We start from the raw sequence: 20660 nt of genomic DNA on the forward strand, positions 1-20660 counted from the left end.
ACACACACACACACACACACAGACAGACACCCCTTTAACTTTCTCAGGTTCTTGTTATGGACGTCCGAATCTCTCGGGCACAGTTTGCACATCCTCGGGCTACTAACTGACCACATCACCTTCATCATCCTTCAGGTTTTTCTTTTTTTCAAGCTGTTCCTCCATCACGATGGTCGTCTACTGTCATTCCTGTTTTATCAGATATATGTTACTGTAGTCATTACTGTCTGAAGATAACTGCCTGTATGAACTGTTTTATGCCAGAAACCGTTTTTAATTGTTAGATGGCGAACACAATGTAGATCCATGTATAACTGTCTGCTTTGACTTAAGCACTGTGTGAATTTTTCTATTTGATAAAGACTCATATCTGGTGTCAGTGGTGCGTACAATGCAATGAAAGCTCCAAATACTCCAGGCGTAGAGGTTTACCACACAAACAGGTTTCCCTCGTCTCATTACACTCGATACAATCACTGTAAAACATTTCTGGTGAGTTAATCAGCTTGTAATAACATTTCCGTCTCGTATTGATAACACACAACTGAAACTCCACTGTTGAGCTTTGAGAACGTTCACTGTGTTTGAAACCGACGTGTCTTGATCCACCACACAAACTCACATTTCTCACACACAAACACACAAGTTCCTGTGTCACATTTGTTTTTAACACATTAAATTGAGACTAGGAACACAACAATCATGGCATTATACTTATGTATGAATGCAGGCATTGGTGTCTTATTAATGTGTTGCACCAGTTGAATAAAAAGCAGCTTTTTACGAAGGTTGTCGACTCGTTTATAAGCTTGATAATCGTTCAAATGCATTTATGTTTGGGATGAGTGTACACAAGATGCAGCAACTTGTAACTTTAGCGATTTCTTTTTCCAAGTGTCATGCAGTCACCGCAAAAGAACAGATGCACCTTCATACATGTTAAATTTGAGCACAATCTTTCTCTGTAGACATTAAACATATGAAACATAACTTTGACAATGACTGCGCTTTCTGTTCTGTCAGCTAATTGAACCATGGTGAGAACTGATGTCAACATTTATCAGAAATAGAAAACAGTTCAAGACCTTCTGCAGGCAGCTTACCGAGAAGCCTGTGTGTTATTTTATAATCAATAATATAACAAAAAGTGCTATTCATTTTTTACCTCTTCCAGATCACACAGATAGCAATAATAACTTTATTTATAGAGCACTTTTCAACACCTATTATAAAATGCTGCACAACAAGAAAAACGCATTAAAAGACGGAAGATAAAACTTTATATTTCACTCTGGAACTGAGTGGAAGTGTTTGGTTTCTACCACTAGAGGTGGTCCAGTGCTCTGGATGGTAAAACTCGATGAGACTGTTCGTTCTCCATTTTGGTTTTAACAAAAACTGACATTAAAAAAATGTTATTTTCACATAATAAATGACATGAATGGTCAGATCTTCTGACCATTCATGTCATTTATTATGTGAAAATAACATTTTTTTAATGTCAGTACAACACTACATGATCATTAATTTGCTGACTCATAGGTAGTCTTATTGATATGTAGGTCAAATGTCTTGGCATTTTAACAATATTTAGGTTGAGGCTTCAAATTAAGCCAACTAGGTTTTCGCCTCATCTGGACTGTATGATATTATTTCTTTTTTCTTTTTATTAAATATATCTATATGTATTATTTTAATCTATGCTATATCAAATCTCAAATCTATCAGTTGTCCATATGTTTAAAATGCTTGATATTTATTTTTTAATATTATTGTTAACACTATTAATAAACATAATGATTATATATAGTATAAAACGTGTTATAATATATTTAAAGATCAAATTAATTTACATTTTTCCCTTACATTGTTTCAATGACAACAGTGCCCAGAGGGTGGCGGTACAGCAATACCTGAGAAGCCGGTGGAGAACTCCCCAGAAGAAGAAGTGGAAGAAGCAGTGGAAGAAGCAGGAGCAGCCGAAGAAGAAAAAATAAACATAGAGCCTGATGTGGCTACGTCAATGCTAGCACGGTAACACTAATGTGTGTCTCTCTGTTGGACGCTTCTCCTCCGCACTGACCCGAAATGGGCAAGAGAGACAATCGAGTGGTGAGTTCTGTCACTAAAGTACCCACAAGCTGGCATGTTCGGTGAGCATGCTAAGCTAATCACAAGCAGCGTTAGTGCAGCGGCTAGTGTGTACGTTCGCCTTGTGTTAGGCCTAGTCGGTGCACATTTAAACATTGCGTTAAAAAAAATATTTTTTGGAAATACAGTCAAGTGTTTTTGGATCGATGCAGGTTGATGCAGGTTTGAGCTGTCCATTGCATGCTGGAGTGAAGCATCAGCGGCACCTAACACCAGTGGAGCTGCACTAGCAGTAGATGCTAGCTTTAGCTTAGTGTGTTGACTTGGTGATGCTGCGCATAGTGTTGTTTTGCAGAGCCGCATACAAACCTCTTTATTTACAGTCTGTCCTTCAAACCCAATCCCCGCAGTGTGATTTAACACAAGAGCCTAACGACAAGAGAAGCTAATGCTAGGGATCTAATGTGTGATATGAGCTCAGTGGTTATGCGGCAGTTGCCACGTTAACATCTTGTTTTCGTTGCACATGTGTTTTTCTTTCATTATTGACTGTTTTAAATAAAGGCACCAAACTGTTAAGATGAAGGATTTTTTTTATCTCCATTTAAAGTGAATAGATTAATTTAACGAAATCTTCGTAGGTCAATTTAATATTTGCTGGAAAGCATGGATTAATCAGATTTTATTTGCCCTACTTTAAACACATGTTCATAACATTTTAGCCTCATAATATGGATGTATTGTGAAATTATACTGTTTAATCTTTGTTCCTACTGTAGATTATATTTCATTTAACGCCAATGGAAGTGTGTAACAGGCTTTCCTCTGTTTGGTGTGCCAGGCTTATATTAACCCCATTGCTGCTTCACGAGCCAGGGGGCCTGCATCCAACGCTGGACCAAGCATCCAGGACTATCTGAGCAGACCTCGGCCAACATGGTGAGTCAGACCTTCCCAGTGCCAAACATTTGGTCTTTGGTGACGAAAGTGAAAATATGACGGATATTTCTCTCATATTTCATTAATCCTTGCATGTAAATTGTACCCTGTATTGGGTCTGATTGGATCGCCACAAAAATTCAACTGAAATGTTGGCATGAAAAACTTGCGTCTCATTCATTTTTTTAGGGAAGAGTTAAAGGAGCAGTTAGAAAAGAAGAAGAAGGGCTCTCGAACCCTGGCTGACTTTGAGGATAAATTGAACCTGGTATGTTTTTATCACTTGACAGTTTGACTATTAATAATAACTATAGTTCACTGTGGAAGAATATATATATAGTTTTTAATTGTTAATGTTTTTATTTATCTAGAAATGGAGAAAAGAACTCGCAAAAAATCGAGAGAAGTTGTTGGCTGGTATTGACAAGGAGAAAGAGAAAAAGATGACGGACAAGGAAAAGGAGGAGAAGAAAGAGAAAAAAGAGGTATGGTATATAAAAAAAATGTCACCAGATATTTGAATGATTTCCCTCCTTAAAACTTGTCTTCACATACTTACTGTTTATTTGTGTTTAGAAAAAGAAGAAAGAGAAGAAGAAATCCAACAGGGTGAGGACAGACCTCCACTATTTTACGAAAGCCAACTCATGCCATGTTACCAACCACCACACATATTGTTGTTCTTTGAAATGGTCTGCAGCTGAATCCTGCAAATGTAATGATCCAATTTCAAAGAAGCTCTTAACCTCAAGTCTAATGAACTCTGCTTTCATTGTGTTTTGGTCAAGCATTCTTCATCTTCCTCTTCTTCATCGAGTTCTGATTCCTCCAGCAGTTCTGTCTCCGAATCTGAAGATGAGGTAAGTCTATATTTATTTTAATGGGTTCAGATAGAGAAAATAAAATGTTTTGGATTTTGTGAATCAGAAAAAATGGTTTAAAGGGCCGATATTGTGTAAAATACATTATCTGGGCTTTTACTATCTGTAATTCCTTGAAGGGGGTCAGTTGGGATGCTCAAAGTATGAAAACAGTCACTCTGCTGACTTGTTCACTCAGTCCATTCTAAGAAATATGCTCCCGCTCCCGCTAGCCCCCCCCCCCCCTTCACCATAACCTCAAATTGTAAAAATTAAACTGGTTTTATTTCTGCTTCTGTTTACAGGATGAAAAGAAGAGTGTGAAGAAAAAACGGAAGAGAAAGAAGCTGACAGCCAGGAAAGCGTCGGACAGCTCAGAGGAAGAATCAGAGGCTGACATCAAGGTTCCTCTTTCTTATAGCTTCCCTTGTTTTAGAAATCCTGTACTTTCTGGTAGTAAAAGAATACATTTTATTCATTTGGATCAATTACTTGATGTGCTTTAAAATTATAGCAAACATTGAGCAATAGAGGTACTGATACAATAAGGATGATCTTAATATTGTTTTTTTCCAAGAAGAAAAAGAAAAGAATCAAGGAAGAAGGGGACAAAGACAAGGTAATTTTGACTTGTATAATAACTAACTTTTTGATGGAAATATTTTAGCTGTCCATGTGTTTATTTACAGATATATTTAGCTTTGGAATTTAAAGTCGTTGCACTTCTTATTTAAAATCAGGATGACAAGAGCCGCAGACGAAGGAGGAAGTTAGAGCGAAGTTATAAAGACTCGTCCTCAGAGTCCTCTGCGGAGTCTGAGGGGGAAGAGGCAGTAAGTATTCCTATAAAGTTTATTATGTATGTATGAGACCAGAAGTTCCCCTTGCCATTAATAAATCAGTCAAATGTGGGAATAGAGAATCCATCATTGTGCCTTCCTCTTCTATGTTCCTGTTTTTCATCTAATTTCCCCTTATTACAACTGAAAGTATTCCTTCCTTTTATCTAATTTAATCGAATTCATTCCTCAATTATTTATTTAAAGGAATACTACACACTGTATAGTTAAGTTTGAGTCTACGAGATGCTTTATATTTTGTTGATTTGGTATTAAATTAAAACCAAATATGATCAAAGACCATTTAAGCCCATTGTCCAATCACGTTTGTTTATACTGCCGACTGGTTTACTCTGTTGCAAGAAACTACTGTCTGTGGTTAGCATCTCGTGCACTGCTCAGTTAGGCAGTCACCTGAGTAAAGTTTCAGTTGTTTTTCTCCCCACATCCTTACTCACTTCATCAATTTGCAGGATATCACTTCGATCTCGTCAAAGTTTCCACCTCGAAAAAGAAACTGCTGCTGATATAGAGAGGCAACTTACCATGAATATGAAACGCTTCCTAGTTTTGCTCAACAACTGAGAAGAAAACATATTGTCCAGAAACATTTTACATTTTGAGTTTGGTCAGGTGTTGAAGTCTGTTGTAAACCTAACAACTTCTGCTGATGATTATATCTGTCGAAATACCAATATTGTGAAATACAGTTGCATGAACTGGGATTTTTATGGTCTCATTTCAACTTTTCCCAACCACAGACTGAAGCCAAGAAGAAAAAGAGAAGTAGCGAGGAAAGAGAAAAGATCACAGTGAGCAATTTATTTAATTTCCATTCTAGTGTACAAACAAGATTTAAGCTTGATCAAATACAGATTGTCTGTAGCAATGATTAATAGCTGTGATGGAAGAATTTCAATTGTTAAGATTGAATCGCTTTAATACGTCCAAATAATGCTTTTGAGGAGAAATCATTGTGCCTTTGCAGCCGTTTTCAGACATGATCTCCAGAAAATGTCCGTACAACGAGGTCCGGTCTTCCTCCGGAGTTGGAATGTCGCACATGAACAACCCAGCAGGAGTTTCTCCGCCCAGACACATTTGCAAAAACACAAATCTCTAGATCGTTTAGGCGAGGGATGGCGGGTAATGCAGGAGGACGTTGCGTATAATTTCCTCAGTTGTGTTAAACTTCATCAACATGCCCGTTTGCTCAAGATGAATCTTCCGGAGGATCTCCTGCTGTGATCTCACACTGGCTCATTCGGACATAATCCAGAGTTTTTTACTGGGGGGTTGGAGGGAGAGATTCTGTTCAGTGCATGTCTGGATTGTTTCTGTCTACTCTACCATAACTTCACTGCAGTTTATCCGAGTAGTGTTGTTGATCCAGCTGTGAAGTGGATGCTGTCTGCAAAAGAAAACGCCTTGTGCTTAATTGTTTTGTGTTTTCAGGACAAATCCAAGAAGAAGAGGAAAAAGAAGCACAAGAAACATGGCAGAAAAAAGAAAAAGAAGGCAGCGTCTCAGTCGGACCTGGAGCTCGACTAAGAACTGTGGCTCAACCATTCTCACCGTCTCCCGGCTGGTCACTAGTAGTGTTATTTATGCCCTGACCACCAAGAACTCCCCTCCTGCCTAGGTCATCGCATCAGATCAAGGAGACCTACAGACATGGAAGGCTGGGGGGTAAACGACGGCGACCCAGCGGTCCTTCAAAGTGGCAACTATCGGTTCATATCTTTGGTTTACTTTTATCGCCATGCTTCTCATAGATGGTTGTCCTTTGAGTTACAGTCGACGACCGAACTGAAGTGAATCCCCCGTCTTTCCAATCCCTCATCTCTGAGATTTGCGTGGCTGGCACTGGCTTTCGTCCTCAGTGTGCCGGCCCCTCTTAGGAGTTCACGCCCTCTGCTTCTCACCTGAGATCTGACGTTTCGTGTCGCTACATGAGTTTGATACGCTTGTGCCTGTGTTATGCATGCAGAACTGATCACCTGTTGTCTCTCGCCAGCCTCATATTGAAGTTGGACCTGTGATAAGAAATGTGAGCTGCACAGTCACAATATTTATACAAGGGAGGACTGTTCCGTTAGATGGGTTGTTACACTGAAGTGTAAATGTATAAACGATGGGAATGAATAAAGTGATGTTTTAGCCTTTGTTGCTGTTACTTCTCCATCTTTTTTGCACTTCTTTCAAACTGAGATCAGTGGTATAGTAGCACAGTAAACCTCACACGGTACAATCTACATTTAAACTGCAGCATATGCTCTTGAAAGGGATTACGAGACCAAACCAGTAATTTTATTTTTTTTGTAGCTTGATGACTTGATGAGGCCCATAGACCCAGTTCTGTTTTAATATCAACGAGCACTAGAGTGACATATCTGTATTTTACTATGCCTCAGTACATTTCCTCTTTTGTTACAGTTTACAGGTTTGTATTGTCTATTCAATGGAGGGAGAAGGTTCTCTCTTTACATTAAATGCAGGATACAACATGCATAAATGCTGGGGAATTATGGAAGTACACTAAGTATTGAAAAGCAAGGGCACTTTTTATGCAGAATTCCCCTTTTCATATTATTATACAAGATTGATAATAACAAAACACACGCACTTTTATTTCAATGTTACAAAAAAAACAGGATGAAACTTTTGAACATTAGGAGAAAAAAAACTAAGATTTATAGTAATAGATTACTAAGTTTAGTTGGGCTAGATGAGCCACTGTCAATCATTTGTAAAAGCTTTAGGGAATGGAGGAGCTTAAAGAACGTCTTCAGGGCCCAAGGCTCAGGAGTGAATCGCCTGAGGAAATGTGGCTGTCTGAGCCTGTGTCTTCTTAGAGTCTCAGCTAAAATCATGCTTTCTTTGGAAGGCACATTTCTGATTTGACTTAAGGTGCCAGGATATCATTGTTATTAGTACCATCATCATATATCTACTTTTTTACTCAACATAACCATTTGATTTCTGTTGTGCAGCACCTAGTACTTTGTGCTGAAATGTTCTCTATAAATGAAGTTTTTAATGTCAAAGATATATATTAGATAATTCTGTTCTTAAGTCAATTTAAAGTTAAATACAGGAAAACTGAGTCTAAATAAAAATCCGTGAAAAAGTCTCCTCAGTGTGTTTGGATGAGGTTTTACAGGCAGGTCTTGTGACTGATCAATGTAATGACAGCAAAGGGCAATGTGCGGTTGTGTTTCCTCTTTGAAGTGAGTGTGTGAGTGGGAGTGTGGGTGTTTTGCAGCGGAACAAATAATAACACAAATCCTCGTGTGGTCAGTAGGTGTGACCTGAAACCCTTGACTGTCCTCATCTCTGACAGTCACAGGACCCAAGCGAGCGACGTGATAGGTTTGAGTTCAGCTCTCAGAATTTATTCAGTGGGAGGGACCAACCTTCCATATAAAGACTGGTATTCCAGGAAGTGTTAGACCACAGAACAGGACGGTGTCGAATAAATTCACTGGCTGAAGGTAAGTGATTTTCAAAAGTAATCAGTGAATGTGCATTGAGATGTTTTTTTTCCAGGACCAGAATATAGCTGCTGTGTAGTTTGTTCATTCAACTCTCAGACCAGCTGCCTCTCTGTGTTCAATGAGGCAGCTCTGGAGAACAGGAAGCTTGTTACTACAGGCTGAAATCAAAGTGAAAGTACAAGTGAAGAAAATGATGCGTCAGGATTTACAGTAAAGAATCCTCTGAATAGAATCTAGATAGATAGATACTTTACTGATCCTAAGGGACATTTAGGCTGGTGATTTCTAACCTGACACTGCCCATGCATGTATCAGATTTGCCTCTGCTTCTATTCTCTTCTGCAGATGCTGAGGATCAGGCTGTGGCTGTTATTGGGGGTGTTTGTGTGGGACTTTGCGTCCGGCCTCACCTGTCCTGACGGGAAATTGTGCCTGGATATCAACACCTGCTGTAAGACTCCAAATGGCTATGGTTGCTGTCGTTATCCAAATGTAAGTCTGATTAATCACACGCTAAGGAACTGCCAGGTAGAATGGGAGTGCATACCTCCGCCAAGAAGACCCAAGAGTCTTCATATGAAACCACATTTAGATTCACTAAACCTTACTTACAAGGTGTTTAGATATCAGCGAATCAATATCTAGGAAAGCCTGCACAAACACTATAATTCAGTGGCGAAATGAAATGTGTAAAATATAGAAAAAAACTCCAACTTCCTCAAACACAACTGTTTAGACATGTGACCAACTTTCACTACACATATCGCGGTAGAGAAGTGATGTTTTTTTGAAGTTTTGCTGAGATTCACTTCTGCTTGCTCAAAAATGTTTCCCTCGTATGTTGTGAAGTCAATCAACCTTTTAAATGCTCATTTTCAAACAAGACTGATTTGGCAAAAAAAATATGTAGCCTTCTGGTTGCTCTTTAAATTGTTGTTTGGACTGCACAGTGTTGTGCAAGTTCCCACCTCTCATGAACTAGTTCAAAGTTCAGTTCATACAAGTAAACATGAATAGTTCACGTTCATAGTTCACCATTTAAATTCTGAACTAGTTCATAGTTCAGTTCATTTCATAGTTTTAAGGTGGAAAGTGAGAATGAAAGACTTAACTTATTAAAGAAAACCTTATCCATCACTACCCCTTGCCTTTACTGTCGGAATCTTTATCAGACAGTGTGTAAAATCCCTCAGATGTAGGTGTAGTTGCTGAGTCTGCGTCTCTGCGTTCTCTTGCCATCTGTATATGAGACTGAGAGCTGTTGTGTAGCAGGCATGGCCTGCCCCTTTAAGGAAAGTTTGTAGTGTGTGACGTAGTGCACCTAAGTATTGTGGGAAAAGACGCTAAAAGTGTGTGTATAACGAGAAGTGACGGACCACCTAGAGGTGATGCGAGTGTTGCTCGCATTCCAAGTAAAGAAACATCTCCTCCTCCTTATTCACGGAGCGGTCCGGACGGCTGGTTACCGACCAGACAGCGAGCCAAGATAACCACACACACAAGCACATAAACACCTGTGGGGGGGGGTGGCTGCTACAGGCTTGCGTAGGTCAGTCACCTGTGAAGACCAGCATCATTTACCCCTGAACTAGCGCGGAGAAATGAAGATGATGATGAAAAATTAAATATAAATATATATATTTTTTAATTTAATATTAAAAAAAAAAAATTAAAAAAAAAAACTGCGCGCACATCCTGCGCAGAAGCCCACTGCGCAGCTTATGCGCAGAAGCCCATTGCAGTTCGCAGGAGTTGCGTTCTTTTTCTTTTTTTTCCTGTTTTTATATTTAATTAATTTAAATTTGCATAGTGTAATATATTTAGTAATTAATAGGAGAAATCCTGCGAATTTTAAGAGTCCAGTATAATGCCAGTTTGAAGATGGGAAAGAGAGGGGATCGAACCTGGGATCTCTTTGTTGGAGAGCGAGCATTTTACCAACTAGGCCAAACAGCCTGCTGATTGCCACGGGGAACGAAGCACACTAAGAAGATGAACAAGTTATCGTGTGTCATAAAATAAAATCTTTATTATCCTTCAAGGGCAATTTGATGTACCAAAAATAAACCAATATATACAATGTAAATAAAACACAATACAAAAACCCTATAGATTAAGTAGCAGGGGGAAATTAGCTTTTAATAAATGAATTGATAAGTCGACCAACAGAAAATTATGTAGATATTCTAGAAACATTTCATTCTACTTTTAATTTCCTGTTGTGTTTCTAATAATTATTATTGTTGGTGACATTTCCTTGATTTTATAACCTCTGCTAAGGAGGTTATGTTTTCAGACTTGAACCTATCCGGCTCTGATGAGCTCTACTGAGTGCCAGTCTAGTGAATGAATCTGGAATCTTCTCTCAAAAAACATCCCCCCCATAGGGTTTGTAGTGTGAAGCTAATGAGGTGTTTTATAAAGATGTGATCGAAAAAGTCAGACCAAGTGAATCCACTTTATTTCAGCATGAACAGAAGGGAGTTTCATTTCACCTCACTACAGTTCCTCATAGCAGCATGATGCATACAAAGAGATGTTTAAAAACCTACTCATTTTGGCAGCATAGTAGGGACATTTGCTGATGTCACCACCCGTGGCTCCGTGGACAGGCAAGCCAGCATCTAAAACATCCTCCTGGATGGCTCCCTGTGTGAACAGTCAGTTACACATAAAGAGAGAAGTTTCCTGTCGTCTAAACGCGAGGACGCTACAATATGAACGTCTTCACTGTTCAAATTCATTATTTGTCATTGAGTTGCGCTCAGTTCATCGTTCTCATAAAAGTGAACTTTGTTCAATGAACACTGGATCTGCACCAATTTGGACTCAAAGATATCAGTCCCCGAAACATCTAAGATTTGTTTTCATTCTGTGTGAATTCAAGGAAAAGGTTGATAAATGCAAAATCTTGCATTGTTAAAGGAAGTTTAAAAGAAGGTTTCCTAAATCTGGACTCAGATTTAACGGGGGTTCTTCCATGACACGCCCTGCTTCCTTAATAACACAACAAAAACATAACCTTTCTAATTCTCTCATGTGTGTCTCCAGGCCGTGTGCTGCCCAGACCAGGCTCACTGCTGTCCATCGGGCTATCATTGTAACATGGCCAACCAGATGTGTGAAAAACAGGGCCAGCCGTGGATGAAGATACCCATGGAGAAGAAGGAGGCTGCAGAGGAACCGTTCCCTCCTGTTCTACCTGTTTCTCCCCTGCAGGAGCTCACAAACAACCACGTCCAAGAGGCATCAAAGAGCTCAGTCGTCCGTTGCGACAGCTACTACTCGTGTCCTGATCGCACTACCTGCTGCAGACACCCCACAGGTGTCTGGTTCTGTTGCTCTTACTTTCCTGTGAGTTGATTTACACACTGAAACTACACTGTTTTTTTATAACTCTCCAAAAAGACGTCTCTATGGAGTAATGGTTCTACACTGTATTCATTGTTGTATGTGGCTTACAGGGCCGCTGCTGTCTGGATGGCTACCACTGTTGCCCATATGGCTTTGACTGTGACGTCACTTACACCCACTGTGTGAGGGAGGGCCTGAGTTATCCTTTCACCCCCAGACAAGCCCTGTCGTCAGTCCCCGCCTCTCTCATTTCACCTCCAGACGACGAGGTCAGCTTTCAGGAGGTGGGACTCATCACACTATTCATCGCATTCTGTGTATGCAGCCTATCCTGGGATTGATTTTCTCATTCATCATGGACTGGGAGAAACTTTTAAAGGCTTCAGTTCTGAACACAAGCATAAACACTGAATCTTCTGAAGGTTAAAATAACAAATTTAAGCATTAATTAAAATCTACAGATTTCTATTTTCGTTAAGTCTAAACCTTGTGTGTTATATCACGTAAAAAACAGATATTTGCGGTGTTAGGAGTGGAATAAACTGAAAAACAGGACAAATAAAGAGTTAAAGTCAATATTAGTCATACTCATACATCAGAAAGGTAGGCCAGAAACATGACTCTAGTTACTGATGAACTTTTTTTTTGTGCTTGTTAATTTCTTTCATCCATTATCGAGAGTATAATGAAGATCCTCAAAAGGATCATTGTTATAGATTTCATACCATTGATCCCTTTGAGGATCGAAGGGGGGGTTTGAGCTAATCCCAGCTGACATTGGTTGAAAGGTGGGGTACAAGCGGGCCAAGTCGCCAGCGCAGCACACTTGTGAACTCCTTTATATTTATATAATAGTATTATAATACTAGTATAATAATCTGTTTGTATTTATATTTCAGACACCAATGACAGCTCTAACAGAGGCCAGTGACGGTTCCCGTGAGGATGGAGTGATTCGCTGCGATTCCAAGTTTTACTGCTCAGGCGGGACGACTTGCTGCAATGGATCCAAAGGCCAGTGGACCTGCTGCCCCTACCCACTGGTATGAATGGATTTTAAATGAGATTCTGTGCGACATATGTATGTTTATATATACATAATAAAAGAGACAGCGACACAGATTTGACAGTGAGCATTTTGGGTCACACAATTAAAGTCAAAACTAGCACCTGTTTATCACTGTTTAATCCATTCATTTACTTGCCTAGTCTGTTTTGTAACATCATTGTGTTGATTTCAGGGCCAGTGTTGCTTAGATGGTCGGCACTGCTGTCCATATGGATCCACCTGCGATCCCTCCTCCTTGAAATGCAAGGCATTTTACTCTGTGTTCCCCTCAGGATCACAGGAACATGTGAAAACAGACTGAGGACATGCTGTTACAGTTCCCCGTGGCATCTTTCTCATCGTTTATTTTGTTGCATATTTCAGATAAATTTTTTGATGGCTTGTTGTCCCTATAAAGACAATTAAAGATTCAGTGTGTTGAATTTTGTGAAATCTAGTGGTGAAGTTGCATGTAGCAGCTGAATACCCCTCACCTCACCCTCCCCTTCCAAATCGGAGAGAGAACCTGTGGCATTCAGTTGACATACAAACTCAAAAGGTGTTTACTTTGACTGTAAAAAACATGGTGGCCTCCGTAGGGAGGACCCGCTCCCAATGTAGATATAAAGCATTTGAATATAAAGGATCTATTGGAGGGTAAAGAAAAAATTTCGTACAATTTTGATGTTTTACACTCAAGTGAAAACACCACTAGGATTATTTTACATTCAATTTCTGCCAATAAATCCCTTTCATCTGAATCTTACACACTGAACCTTTAACAGAAACAGAACAGAATTAGAGTTACCATGAGAAGAGGATGTTTATAATTAGTTTAGAAATACACTCAATAGACAATCTAACGGATCAATAATCTGCACATAACCTAGTTCCTATTACTCATTGTCTATTCTGATTTGGTTTTGTTTGTTGTTTCTTACAAATAGTGTGATATCAGCATTACATTTTCATACCTGTACTTTTTTAACTGTGTTTATTAAAATATATTTGCATTATTAAATCAAATCAAACAATCAAGTATTAAAGCAAATCTAAACCTGGTTGCTTTTCTTACTTTCGTGGTCGTTCCTTACTAAGTAACAAATAATTACATTGTCAAATAAAAGAATATGTGGGTGAAATGTTGTTCATATGCTCTTTTATAAACCTGCCTGGCTGCCCACACAACATTAACCAAAGTTAAAGATTCAGGGGGGGCCTTTACTTTGAAAGCAACAAACGGAAATTGGAGTTTCAGTCCGACTGCCTCACTTCCGCCTTTCCTCCGATGCCACATGTTTATCGTTCCGGTGAACGTGGAGTCCAAGAAGAAGGCTAACGCTGGAAACATGAGTCAAATGGAAGAATTAAAGTTGTTCGTCTCCGAGAGGCTGCAGGCGGCTGTCTCCGACGTCTGCGGCGCCTTTGAGAAAACATTGGCCGGATACGAGGAGCAGAACTCCCGCTTGAAGGACGAAAACAACCGCTACCGCTCCCTGCTGGATGTGGTGCTCCTGTCCAAGTTACCGCAAACAAAGGGTCGGTCCATCGCAATTACACTTAAATGTTGTTCAGCACATTAACCTGTAAACTTCCAAACAATGCTAACCAATGTGTAATGTCATTTTTCGGCAGCTTGGTGGGGCTAATCTGTTTGCTAGCTTGTTTAGCTACGATAGTTGAAATTCTGTTAGCTTTGAAGAAAACCATTTGAAACTCCCCCAAGTGAAGTTTAGGCTAATGCCAGCTGTAGTTACACTCTGGTTAAGAGACGTGTGAACTCAGCGGGGGGTCTCTGCTGTGTTCGCCCATCCAGTGCTCCTAGATTTGGACGGACTTTACAGTAGGAGGTCAGGCGGATACAGTCCGTAGAAACCGCGATGCGTCTGACTCGGACATCTGCACTCCCACCTGAACCTCCTCCTCCCCCCGTAGAGAATGTGAAGGATCTGCAGCGTCCGGTGAATGTTTGATAGCAGCTTTAAAATCTCAGATCGTTTTTAGTTTGTCCGGATTGGTCTACTGTAAATAAAAAAACATGGCGGCGTCCGTAGAGAGGACCCGCTCCCGATGTAAATATAGAGTATTTCAATATAAAGGGTCAATTCTAGTGTAAAGAAAACAACAATTCGTACAATTTAAGTGAAACACACGAGTAAAACCCCCATTAGGATTGTTTTATATATATATATATATATACCCTCTACAACATAAACAACAGACACAACAACAGCTCAACACTGGAAACCAGCGCATATAAAAGTAGCTCACCTTATTCTAAGATTTCGCCTCAGTGTAAAACTGTAAGTATGGTTTCTCGTATTTCGATATTCTTTAAAATGTGCTGTTGAAGAGAAACTGTGAGCTTGTTATCTGTGTTGTGGTAACGCTGAAGCTGGATTTGACATTTGCAGGAGAGACAGTAGCAGACATGACTTAACAAATCACCAACAGATTTCATGCTGCTTAGTCCAGTAAGCATTCACCCTGTCGACCTGTAAAACGGGTGTGTGTCAATGAAAAGATGATACATGTGGAGATACGAGTAAGATGTCTCAGCTTTCAGTAGATCTTTTCACAGAAGATGTTTTGACATTTCCCAGTAGAAGTATTGAGTTATGTTGCTTAAGTTTCAGGCTCTTGGTTTTGTGTGAGTTATCATTGACTTGTGTGTTTCCCCTATAGTCACAAGTAGAAAAGACTGCTTTGAAAAAAAAGTGTGTTATACCACACATTTTTACTAACACACAAATCTTGAATGCATGGTTACTCCACGTTAGAAAGGACAATGGTTGCTATGTTCACAGCAGTGAGTCAACTGGCAGCTGCTTACTGGCATGTCCCCCACAACGGAGGGCTGGCAGCTGCCAACTGTAGTCAGTAGCCAGCTGACAAGACTGCAGCTCACCAATGTCAGTGCTTCGGCTTGCTCGAGTGGAAAAATGGCCAGCATTTTGAACAATGACATTTTCTGTCATGAGAAAGTGGCAAGGATTTAAGTAAAGTGTGGTCTTATGTTCTGTTCTTTTCTTGCAGCAGGTCACGCAATCAAAAGTACTCCTGCTGCTGCCAGCCAAGTAGCCTCAGACTCCAGCACTGTACGAACGGCTGAAAGAACTTCCTCTTCTCATGGTAAGAATTATTTATTTATTAAGGCTTTTCTCTTCAGTAAAATCAATGCATTCTGCTCCTGTGTAAAGCTCATCAAAATGGTATTCGTTTGTTTAAGAATGTGTTGTACATAATGATGGTAAAGGCTGATGTTCCTCGGTTTTCTGCAATGCCACCGGCTTCCTTAAGAGGAAAAATGGCAATAATTTGGAACTATTGGATTTTCTGCCCCAAGAAAATGGCAGTGTTTGTTTCTGTAGCGTGATTTAATGATCTGTTCTTTTCTCTGCAGTGGTTCATGTAAACAAAAGTACTCCTTCTGTTGCCACCATCCTGGTAGCGTCGGATATAAGTTCTGCACAAATGGCTGAAAAAACGTCCACTGCTCTTGGTAAGACTGCTTTTCTGAACATGATTCGCTTCAGCAAAATCAATGCATTCAGCGCCTGTGTAAAGCTCATCAAAATGTTATTCATTGGTTAAAAACGGAGTTGTACATTATGATAGTAAAGGCTGATGTTCCTCTGTATTCTGCAATACCACCGGTTTCCTCAAGAGAGAAAATGGCAATTATTTGAACAACGTAATTGTCTGCCATAAGAAAATGGCAGAGATTTTTGGTATATTGGTAATTTATGATCTGTTCTTTTCTCCACAGCAGGTCATGTAAACAAAAGTTCTCCTTCCGCTGCTACCATCCTGGTCGCCTCGGATATATGTTCTGCACAAACGGCCGCAAAAACTTCCACCGCTCATGGTAAGACTGCTTTTCTGAACACGATTCTCTTCAGTAAAATCAATGCATTCAGCTCCTCTGCAAGGCAATTGTAAATGGTTTGTATTCATATAGCTCTTCTCTAGTCTTAATGACCACTCAAAGCGCTTTACAGTACACTTTTGCCATTCACCCGTTCACACATCCATTCATACAGTGCATCCATTGGCAGCACTTTTTTTCTGTGAAGAGCAATTCCGGGTTCAGCCTCTTGTCCAAGGATGCTTCGGCATGGAGTTATGGAAGACCGGGATCGAACTGTCGACCTCCTGGTTGGAGGACGACCGCTCTCAGCCACAGCCGCCCTAAAGCTCATCAAAATGTTATTCACTGGTTAAAAAGGGAGTTGTACATAATGATAGTAAAGGCCGATGTTCCTTTTGTTTTCTGCGATGCAACCAACTTGCTCAAGAGGAATAATGGCAATCATTTTAAATCATGCACCGTTTGGTGAAAAGAAAGTTGAAATAATATCGTATATTGTTATTTTATGTTCTGTTCTTTTCTGCGCAGCAGGTCATGCCAACAAGAGTACTCCTACTGCTGATGCCAGCCTCGTAGCCTCAGACTCAACTTATGCACAAATGACTGAGAAAACGTCCTGCTATTCTGCCGGTAAGACTGCATTTAACAATAAGTACTTCAGTCAAATCAATGCATTCACTTCCTTTGTAGAGCAATCTGAAATAAAATGACAATAATGAAGTTGCCTCCACTTAAGGCAAATTTATGCAGCCTTTACTTAGGAAAAGAGCTATGTCTATTCCAAATGATTTGACCGTCACTGCCCACTTTCTTTAGGGTGAGCTTTACATTGGCATGGTTGTTAAGCAATACAGTCACTAGAGGGCAGCACAGATTCGAGAGTCTCTGACAACAACAAACGTGTTGATGGTGGTGGAGGTTTAGAAAATGCATCTCTCAAGAAAGAAGCAAACGCGACTGTTTGTACCTGTGCTCTGAGCGAAGTAACATATGAATGTCTGAAGTTTCATGCTAACTCTCCCCAAAAAGGGATTGTTTGTTCCTCTTCGTGTCTTGTGGTCGTCTTGCTTGAACACTTGGCAACACTGCCCCCCGACAATTTCCCGTGGTAGTGCTTTGTTTTGGCCATATCTGTAAGCTTCAGAAGACGTGTTCCTACTGGAGTACGGACACAAGGCTCCACCTGTTTCCGTATGCATATCTGACCTTACACATAAATGAAGTTGAACATTGTGACCACCAGTGACCACTGTTTGTGACTCCAGTGTGATGTGTTAAATCAGTCTATTCATTGTTAAACATGCTACTGTCTACTTGATTACTGATCTGACTATCTACATGTAATCTTTTTTTTCCAGACACACAGTGTCTCTTCACCTCACACGCCAACTTTTTCAAGCTGGCAGCCAATGACAATTGTCCCCTCTGCCTCAAGAGTGTCCAGGCCACTGAGAAACATTTGATGAAGAGGCATTACCGATTCGCTGTTCATTTTATTGAGGGTGACACCGGTAAGTTCTCTGAGCATCAAATCAAAACACTGAACGTTGAAGCACACAATCATGGATATAAATTCTGTACAATAATTTATTTTAACCACTGTTATGTACAGTTTCACTGTTGCCATTTTTAAAGGCTATTTGAACATGAGGGTGGTGTGTTATTGCTTCCTATGGGATGCTGCTGCTCGATTCCCATAGCAATGATCACTCTTAAATAATAGCTTCCCTGATCCTGAAACCAACCACTGATTTAAAAAAAATATATAAAAATTTTTTTGGGGCAACGTAATGTGCAATATAAAGAAATACCACATGTGATACATTTTTAAGTATACTGTCTGATTTGTATTGCAAGGGATTGTTCTTGAAAGGCAAAAAAAAGTGTAGGGTGCATACTCTGGGTTAACAGGCTTCTCTCTTTTCAGAAAAATTTGTGGTGCCGTGTTTTTGCACTGAGAAAGCCCAAGGAAGAAGTCACTGGCACTGCCCATGTTGCATTAAGATCATTCATCGGAAAAGTAACTTTGAGGCGCACTTATCAAAACAGCATGGTATGTGCAATTTCTCATCATTCACATGACATTTAGGCCATCTTAATAATACCTACTTTCCAGCCAACACTAATAATAATGTTATATTTTATTACCACTCTTTAATTGTATGAATTCTGTTTCCTTTTACTTTACAGCTGATGCAATATATATACTGCAGCAGAGCCAAGATGCAGGTATGTTCACTATATGTCTAATGCCCTTCAGTTGCAAACACAGTTTTGAATATGAATGATAGACAGCTACCTTGGGAATCAAGTAGGCAGAAGGTAATTTAACAAAACTGAGCCACAAAAATGTTTCTGACGAATTATGTTGATCTATACATAGTCATTATAGTGTGAGGTATACCAAGCTTGCATCCTGCTTTGAGCGCAGAAACATATCCATCCTCTCCAGGTTCACCTTGCTGATCATTGCTGTAGCTAGTATGTACAGACGTTTTAAAAGTTAGTGACATAAATGACTGAATATATTTTTTCCCTGATCCTCAGTAAGTCAAGCGGAGTTTCAGCATCCTGAGCTGATACCAAAAAGCGAGAGTCAAGTGAGAGGACAAAGTCTGAAGGTGGAAAATGACCAAGATTCACCCGTCAGCATCATCTATGTGGACGGTTTTATCCAAGATATGAGTGACATCAACTGTGTGCAAAGCAGCCAGGGGCATCCTCGACCTCTGGACACTCAGCCTGATAGTTGGGTCGGTAAAGAATGGCAGCCTGCTGAAGACGGTCAGGACACCAATGTAGGTGGTGCTGACGCCAAGGATGGAAGCAGCTGCAATACTGAAGAGTCGAAGAGCCAAACAGTGTGTTCACGTTTAAAGGCACTCGGTTCAAAGAAGAATGTGAAAAGGCCCCTCTCAATTTTAAATAAAAAGAAATCATCGCGGACATCTGCTGTTCGGAATCTCACAGGTCCTCATTCTTGTAAAGCCTATACGAAGAACACACTGAGGACACATGTGCGAACAAACAAAGCCGACAAGATCCACATTTGTGAAGTCTGTGGAAAGCGATTAGTGTCTAAAGTAAATTTAGTCCGCCACCTGCAAAGCCACACAAAGAAAAACCAATGTGGAATATGCACAAAACAGTTTTCGAATCATTCCAGTCTGGAACGGCATATGAGATTGCACAAACCAAAGGCTCTAAATGTTATGTCGTCATCTTAAAAACCACAGATGGGCAAAATCCATCAGATTTCATAATGCATCCAAACCTGCTGTGATTACTGGAATTTGATCCACTACAGATAAGGCGCCAGTCTAGTCTTGTACTAATGACTCATTTACAATGATCGGCAGTTTGTAACTATGTTTTTTATTGTTTGTTTTTATATATTCAGTTCTTTGTGTGTTTTCTATTATAATTCAGCAGTTTGGAAGTGAATGATTTCGAAGGATACTACAAAAAGTGGATTTCACCAGGACCCAATCAAACCTTGTCTAGATTCGAGGAATGTTTTATCTTTTTGTAGTTCAATGGCTGTTATAGTGTTCAGCAGTGTGTAAATATGTTTTATTGTTTGTTTTTATATATTCATAGTTCTTCTCTGTTTGTTTCCTATTATAATTTAGAAGTGGAAGTTTTCGATGGATACTACAAAAATTGATTTCACCTAATTTAAACCTTGTCTAGATTTGAGGAATGTTTGATCTTTTTGTAGTTTGTTAAATAGTTAAAATATTCAGTTTGGAAAAAATTGTAGCCTCCAAGTTATGTTATCATCAGATCATGGTGTTCCTGCACAGTATTTGTAACTGGAGCCTTTGTCGTTGTATTTTAAAGGCAGAATATGTATCTGTTGCACAGGGGATTGCTAGATATCTAAACCCTACAAATGACCCAAAAAAGCTATCATGAATGTATGGAATTTGAGTGATTTTCAGATTTTCATCTATCGTCTCCAATAAATGTATCTGAAAAAAAGAGTCTGAAAACATGAAATCTACAACTGTAAAAACAAGACCTCAAATATCAAGATATTTGAAAAGTGAAAATGAAATCAAGAATTGAATTGTAATTACATTTAAATTAAAAAAATTTTTTAAGAAATAAAGACAGAGGATGTCACAACTTTTGCAGATTGTTAGGCCCTATGAGGCA

The 20660-nt window shown here is 39.6% G+C and overlaps 3 protein-coding genes across 9 annotated transcripts; all 3 read left to right on the top strand.

The window, feature by feature from the left end:
- The first annotated feature begins 1957 nt into the window (after window positions 1–1957).
- fam133b (family with sequence similarity 133 member B) lies at window positions 1958–6895 on the top strand. 3 transcript variants are annotated; one of them, XM_053446526.1, is made up of 11 exons: window positions 1958–2112; window positions 2933–3030; window positions 3220–3298; window positions 3402–3515; window positions 3607–3639; window positions 3819–3890; window positions 4196–4294; window positions 4468–4509; window positions 4631–4723; window positions 5491–5541; window positions 6185–6895. In XM_053446526.1, exons 1-11 carry the CDS (start codon window positions 2089–2091, stop codon window positions 6278–6280), a joined length of 801 nt encoding a protein of 266 aa, XP_053302501.1. In that variant the 5' UTR covers window positions 1958–2088; the 3' UTR covers window positions 6281–6895. The 3 variants fall into 3 exon arrangements, with proteins under 3 accessions (XP_053302501.1, XP_053302502.1, XP_053302503.1); XM_053446527.1 differs by having other exon boundaries at window positions 4471–4509; XM_053446528.1 differs by lacking the exon at window positions 5491–5541.
- A 1167-nt stretch (window positions 6896–8062) lies between these two features.
- LOC128461559 (progranulin) lies at window positions 8063–13689 on the top strand. Its single transcript, XM_053446534.1, has 6 exons — window positions 8063–8223; window positions 8572–8718; window positions 11278–11580; window positions 11691–11864; window positions 12480–12623; window positions 12822–13689. Exons 2-6 carry the CDS (start codon window positions 8572–8574, stop codon window positions 12948–12950), a joined length of 897 nt encoding a protein of 298 aa, XP_053302509.1. The 5' UTR covers window positions 8063–8223; the 3' UTR covers window positions 12951–13689.
- Window positions 13690–13805: 116 nt separating this feature from the next.
- On the top strand, window positions 13806–20505 carry LOC128461557 (uncharacterized). 5 transcript variants are annotated; one of them, XM_053446532.1, is made up of 9 exons: window positions 13806–14167; window positions 15665–15760; window positions 16032–16130; window positions 16398–16496; window positions 17031–17129; window positions 17858–18010; window positions 18427–18552; window positions 18690–18728; window positions 19047–20505. In XM_053446532.1, the coding sequence occupies exons 1-9, from the start codon at window positions 13924–13926 to the stop codon at window positions 19724–19726; spliced, it is 1635 nt and encodes a 544-aa protein (XP_053302507.1). In that variant the 5' UTR covers window positions 13806–13923; the 3' UTR covers window positions 19727–20505. The 5 variants fall into 5 exon arrangements, with proteins under 5 accessions (XP_053302507.1, XP_053302506.1, XP_053302508.1 ...); XM_053446531.1 differs by having other exon boundaries at window positions 16401–16496; window positions 17028–17129; XM_053446533.1 differs by having other exon boundaries at window positions 16401–16496.
- Window positions 20506–20660: the final 155 nt, after the last annotated feature.

Source organism: Pleuronectes platessa, chromosome 18, assembly GCF_947347685.1.
Source record: "Pleuronectes platessa chromosome 18, fPlePla1.1, whole genome shotgun sequence".
Taxonomy (NCBI): Eukaryota; Metazoa; Chordata; class Actinopteri; order Pleuronectiformes; family Pleuronectidae; genus Pleuronectes; species Pleuronectes platessa.